Consider the following 6,230-nt stretch of genomic DNA (forward strand, 5'->3'; position numbering starts at 1 on the left):
TTTGATAGTGGAAGATGTTAATTATATCTAGAAAGAGTGAATCAACCCCCAATTGAGCAAACAAAATAATATCTTCTTTGATTTTAGATCCAATCAATTTTAAACTCTCAACGATGTCTAATTAATATCATCACCTTCCCAATAATAACATATTTATTATTATTTATTTATAAACATTACTTTTATTCTCGCAGTGATATGCTAATGTGAAGTTGAACTACCAAGAGAGAGAGAGAAAAAAAAAAGTAGTTAAATACATTTCTCAACCCAAACATTAAATTTAGACCATTAATTATTTAATAGGAAGTGTTTGTTTCATCAATTAAAGAAAGATATATCTAATATAGAACAAAGTGACTTTTACGAAGTATAATTTAGAATAGAGAAATTTGAATCACTGATCTCTTGATTATTAATATACCAGTTGAATTGTATTTACTTTGACAACATTAATATTGTTTTATACGTATACATAATGATCATTTTGTAAACATTAGTGCTAATTAAACTAGAAAAAAAAAGTCAACATTAATTCATAAATGAACAAACTATATAATACAAAATTCAAGGAACATAAAATAGAACAAAAAAAAATCAATTTGAAATATTCTAATGAGGGAATGATCTTAAATGGGTTGTTTGGGGTTGAGTTGATAATTATAGTATGTGTTATAATAATTTGTGTTTAAGATGCACATTATTTTACTATGAATTATAATAGTATATATTTTAAGTATGTCTTAAATGGGAAATCCAAATATTTGGTGAGTTATAATAGCGCACCTAATTGAAGGTTAGTTGGAGGTCAACCGCCTTTAAATGATTTTAAAATAGTTAAAATTCACCTTTTTTTTTTTTTTTGTTTAAAAATATTTTTATTCATTTAAAATCAAATTTAATTAAAATTTGTTCTTAATAATTCAAAATTAATTTAAAGTTTAACGTGCAATCGATTTTAAATCATTTTAGCATAGACTGTATAGATCATATAGGTGAAGCCAAATTTTATAAATGAAAGAGGGCCTAAAAAAGGTGAAATTAGTTAATAAAAATGTAATTAAATTGAAAGAGGGCACATAATTTTGGTAGTTGCATGGGCTAATCACTCCTTTTCATTACTTCCAAATATTAAAATGACTATAATACCCTTTCACTTCCACGTGTACCTCTGTTATTGGCTAACCCCCTAGTCCACGATAAGCACAGTGGAGCAGAATTGCTTTTTTTTTAAAATTTTTATTTTTATAAATGTGTGACGTAAAACCATTTGAAAATCCACAATTGTACTGTGAAGTGGTGCTTATCGTCCTTATTTAAAAAGGGCTTAAGCGTCCTTCCACTTTCTCCATATCAACAAAATAAATTATTAAAAACAAAAACAAAAAATCTCAATTCTCAATAGAGCTCTCTGAGCTCTCTCAATTCTCATCCATGGCGTCTCTTTCTTCAATGCTTTTCTTTGCTTTTTCTTTCCTTTTCTTTCAATCTTTCGCCGGAAAAATCTCGCCGGACTCCCACCACCTCACCGTCGAACTCGCCGGCCTTTTCCCCTCCGCCTCCTGCACCCGCCGCTCCCCCCAAGGTCTCTCTCTCCTTTTCTCTAATTTCCTCTCTCTACAATAATTTTCCAGTGTTATAAATTGAATTTCCTTTTCATTTTTTTTAGACATTTTCTGTTTTCTGTTTTCTTTTTAAATTATTGGATTGGAAAATTTTTATTTTGGTAAAAATTAAAAGTTGATTTTCTGTAAACCAGGAAGATGGTTTTTATATTTTTAATTTTTTATGGGATTTATATTTGGATGTTATGTATTAATATATTTAGGCATGAATCACCATTAATTTCTCTGTCGAACATATGCTTACGTGTCCTGAACATAGCCATGACTAATTTTTCAACCTTAATATTTATACTTGAGATTTATTTATACAGTTTTTAACTAAAAAAAAATAAATTGTGCAGCTTTTTCTTACCTCCAATTAAAAGTTGTCACGTAATAATTAGTTTTTTTAATTATTAAAAAATAATTTTCATAGAAATGGAGAAAGAGATAACATGGATTTAGATGTAATCTAGTCTGTTAATTGTTAGAAAATTATTTTGTTCATATAGATAGAGAAAGAGATAACATGGATTTATGTGTAACCAGTATTCTTCTTTTAATTATAGCTTAGTTAGAAAATAAAAGATTCCAAAAATTCGAGTAATTTGAAAGAACACAAAAATAATAATAGAAAAAGAAAAATGTTTATCGGTGGGTTGTTGGTTTTGTAGCTAAAAAGCAAAAGAAAAAATCAATTTATTGAAAAGGGAAAAAAAAAAGTCAATAAATGGGCCCAAATTTCATATTATTTAAGTACGGTGACGAATTGCTTGCTTAATTATGGATTTTAATTACCCTTTTTATAATAGTATGGTTTCTTTATTTGTAATGCACTTTGCAAAAAAAAAGATTTTCAAGATCCTCACCACATTTTACGAGTCCATAGAATATAAATTTTTTATTAGAAAGATAATCTTTCTTCAAATCTCGCTAAATATTTTTATACTCTTTAAATATGGAAAAAAAAACAATTAAATATTGAAATGAGCTCTATTAGTAGATGAGCTTATGTTAGAAGCAAGCATTTTCAAACAAGTCAATAAATGATGGGGATAGAATAATTGTTTTTTATATTGAAAACTTTGTTTATATTTAGAATTGGAAAAATAACACTTACGTAGAGAGTCAAAAGTACAAAAAGACAAAGAAGTACAGCGTCAGAGGATGCAAATATTCCGCAACCTCATACGGCTGTGTAATTAAAGCTCCAACTGAAGCCACCGCTATAATTGCGTCTTTGAAACCATCAACCACTCCAGGTGGGCCTCTTGAAGCCCATATTATGAATACAGCCCATTGTTAGCCCAAACACAATATTTTGTCTTTTATTTTTTTTTAATTGTTTCTTCAATATATGATTAAAAAAAATTATTCCTAAATTATGATATATTTGACTACTTGTGAATATTATAAATTAAAAAAAAAGTATAATCATTTTATATTAACCAATCTTAATCCAAAATAGTCAAGCAGACTTGTTTTTTCTAGTGGTATCGAAACTCTCTTCTTTTTTTTTTTTTTAATTTTTCATATGATTATTCCAAAAGTAGTATCTCCTGGGAAATTGAACTTTTATTTACCTTTATTTTCAATGGGATCCACTAATTGGGGAGTATAGTATTCTCATAGTATTAGAAAATTCTTTAATAAATATATAGTTTAACAATAATAGATATGTATCAATTCAAGGTTGAAGGTTTAAATCTTTGTACTCCATTTTTATTTACACTCAAAATAGTAAAATTTAAATCCAACTTTTAGAGTCTATTAGTAATAGGTTATATTGTTAATAGGAGCTTATCACCAATAGAGTCATGTCTATCAATAATAGAATTTATCACCATAAATTTTGTTTACAATATTTTTAAAATAATGTTATATATTAATTATTAGTTTTAAAAGTATTTGGATAAATAAAAGAAATATAATTAATCTTGTTGTTTGATGGCTTGTGGCAGCCCATATTTCAAGTCAGAGAGAGCAGTCGTCACTGGAGGTAATTCACCGGCACGGCCCATGCGGCGTCGGAGATTCAAAATCTCCAACGGCCGCGGAAATGTTCGTGCAAGATCAGGCTCGAGTGGATTTCATCAACTCTAAATTCTCAGGGAAGTTCAAAGCCATGGACAGTTTACGGCCGTCGAAGGCCACAAAAATTCCGGCAAAGTCTGGTGCCACAATCGGCTCCGGCAACTACATAGTGAACGTGGGTCTAGGGACGCCGAAGAAGTACCTGTCGCTTATATTTGACACCGGCAGCGATCTGACGTGGACTCAATGCGAGCCTTGTGCTAGATATTGCTACGACCAAAAGGACCCTGTTTTCGCTCCTTCTCAATCCACCACTTATTCCAATATCACTTGTTCTTCCCCTGACTGCGCTCAGCTTGAATCAGGCACTGGTAATTTCACTTTAATTACTCCTTTAAACTAAATTTCTTAACTTAATTCTTTAAGTTTCTCTAATACCTCTTTAAATTTTCACACACAATTGAAAACTATTTTACTCAAAATTCAATTTTAAAATTTAATCCCTTCCGTGATTTAAAAATGTCTAATAAATTTTCAAAATTTGAAATGTGTTTATTAAAAAAGTAATTTTGAACTTAATGTCTTTTAGAAAAATTGAAATTCATGTTTACAAAAATTCGAATATTTTAATTTTGTATTTTGAAATTTGTAAATCGTAAAAAGAAAATATTTTTAAAAAATAGGGATAAAAACTTAAAAATCAAATAAACACAAATCTTACCGATGAGAGATTAGATTTATAATTTGCTATCATCATCATCATTATTAAATTTAAAGGTGAGAGATTGAACTTTTGAGACTGTAATTTTAGGTATTAGAGAGATTAACTACAAATGTCTAAAATTTGAGGAAAAAATACATTTCGTCCTTGGGTAGTTTAATGCTACTTTCTTAGGTCTTTAATGAGATTGATTTCAATTTAATTCTTATGTTTCAAATTATTATAATTTTATAAATATAACTTTTCGATCCTAAGATTAATTTATTGATTTAAAAGAATTATAATTAATTAATTTTTTTTTTTTATCACTATTAAAAATAGTTTTAAATTTCCATTTCATAATCACGGTAAGAAACCAAATTCAAGAGTCGAGAGTTAAAATAATATTTTTAAATATAGAAACAAGTGAAAATCATTGATTCCAAAAATTAGATTAAAATTGAATTAACCAAACTTAAGCATATCAATGTATGACTAAAAAGTTAATTAACAATTGATGTGAAAATACAGGGAATCAGCCAGGTTGCTCCGCCGCGAAATCCTGCATTTACGGAATACAATACGGCGATCAATCCTTCTCCGTCGGATATTTCGCTAAAGAAACTCTAACCTTAACCTCCACCGACGTTATCGACAATTTCCTCTTCGGTTGCGGCCAAAACAACCGTGGACTCTTCGGCAGCGCCGCCGGTCTCATCGGCCTTGGCCAGGACAAGATTTCCATCGTCAAACAGACAGCCCAAAAGTACGGCCAGATCTTCTCCTACTGCCTCCCTAAAACCTCCAGTTCCACTGGCTACCTAACATTCGGCAGTGGTGGCGGTGGCGGCGCTCTGAAATACACGCCGATCATAGAAGCACACGGCGTCGCGAATTTCTACGGCCTCAACATCGTAGGTATGAAGGTCGGCGGAACACAGATCCCGATCTCGCCGTCGGTCTTCTCGACCTCCGGCGCGATCATCGATTCCGGCACGGTGATCACACGGCTGCCGCCGGATGCATACAGTGCCTTGAAATCGGCGTTTCAGAAAGGAATGGTGAGGTATCCGAAGGCGCCGGAGCTTTCGATTTTGGACACGTGTTACGATCTGAGCAAATACGCCGCCGTATCGATCCCGAAAGTGTCGTTTCTTTTCAAAGGAGGAACAGAGATCGATCTTGACGGCACCGGAATCTTGTACGGAGCATCGACGGATCAGGTGTGTTTGGCGTTCGCCGGTAATCGGGATCCGAGCACCATCGCCATTATTGGGAACGTGCAGCAGAAGACTTTGCAGGTGGTTTACGATGTCGGTGGGGGGAAGATTGGGTTTGGTTATAATGGTTGTTAGAGGGCTATAAATATAAAAGTAGGTTTGTTGTGGGGCTAATAATGAAAAGAAAAAAAAGAAAATTTCAAAGAAGAAAATTTGATGGGAAAAAGGAAAGAAATTTTATTTATAATAAGGGTCATGGAAATTGGATTACTGATGAATTGTGTGAAGAAATTTTAGAAGAAAAAAAGGTTGAAAGAAGTTTGCAAATGTATAGGATTCAAAGCCTTTTGTTTGTTGCTTCATATTTGTTGTTATTGTAATTTACAGCCCTTACAAGTTGTAATGTTTTCTTTTTTATTGTACGATAAGACAAAAAATTTCAATTGAAGTTTTAACTGGTTAAGACATATGCTTTTAGATCGAAAGGTTAGAAGCTCAAATATGACCGAAGTTGTTTTCTTAACTGCATTATCTTTGTCTCTTTTTATTCGTCCTTTTACTTAGGAGAGCTTGCATAGATAGTGATTATATAATAAAAATTAAAGTTTATATAACAAGATAAAATTAATTGCAAATATAGAGTTTTTATAATACAGATTTAGGCCCAGAATTATG

At 31.4% G+C, this 6,230-nt stretch overlaps 1 protein-coding gene across 1 annotated transcript; it reads left to right on the plus strand.

Annotated features, from left to right (window-relative positions):
* Positions 1 to 1,306: 1,306 nt before the first annotated feature.
* LOC120085795 (aspartyl protease family protein At5g10770-like) lies at positions 1,307 to 6,022 on the plus strand. Its single transcript, XM_039041990.1, has 3 exons — positions 1,307 to 1,582; positions 3,563 to 4,006; positions 4,867 to 6,022. The coding sequence occupies exons 1-3, from the start codon at positions 1,432 to 1,434 to the stop codon at positions 5,688 to 5,690; spliced, it is 1,419 nt and encodes a 472-aa protein (XP_038897918.1). The 5' UTR covers positions 1,307 to 1,431; the 3' UTR covers positions 5,691 to 6,022.
* Positions 6,023 to 6,230: the final 208 nt, after the last annotated feature.

The sequence above is a fragment of the Benincasa hispida genome, chromosome 9 (genome assembly GCF_009727055.1).
Source record: "Benincasa hispida cultivar B227 chromosome 9, ASM972705v1, whole genome shotgun sequence".
Classification (NCBI taxonomy): domain Eukaryota; kingdom Viridiplantae; phylum Streptophyta; class Magnoliopsida; order Cucurbitales; family Cucurbitaceae; genus Benincasa; species Benincasa hispida.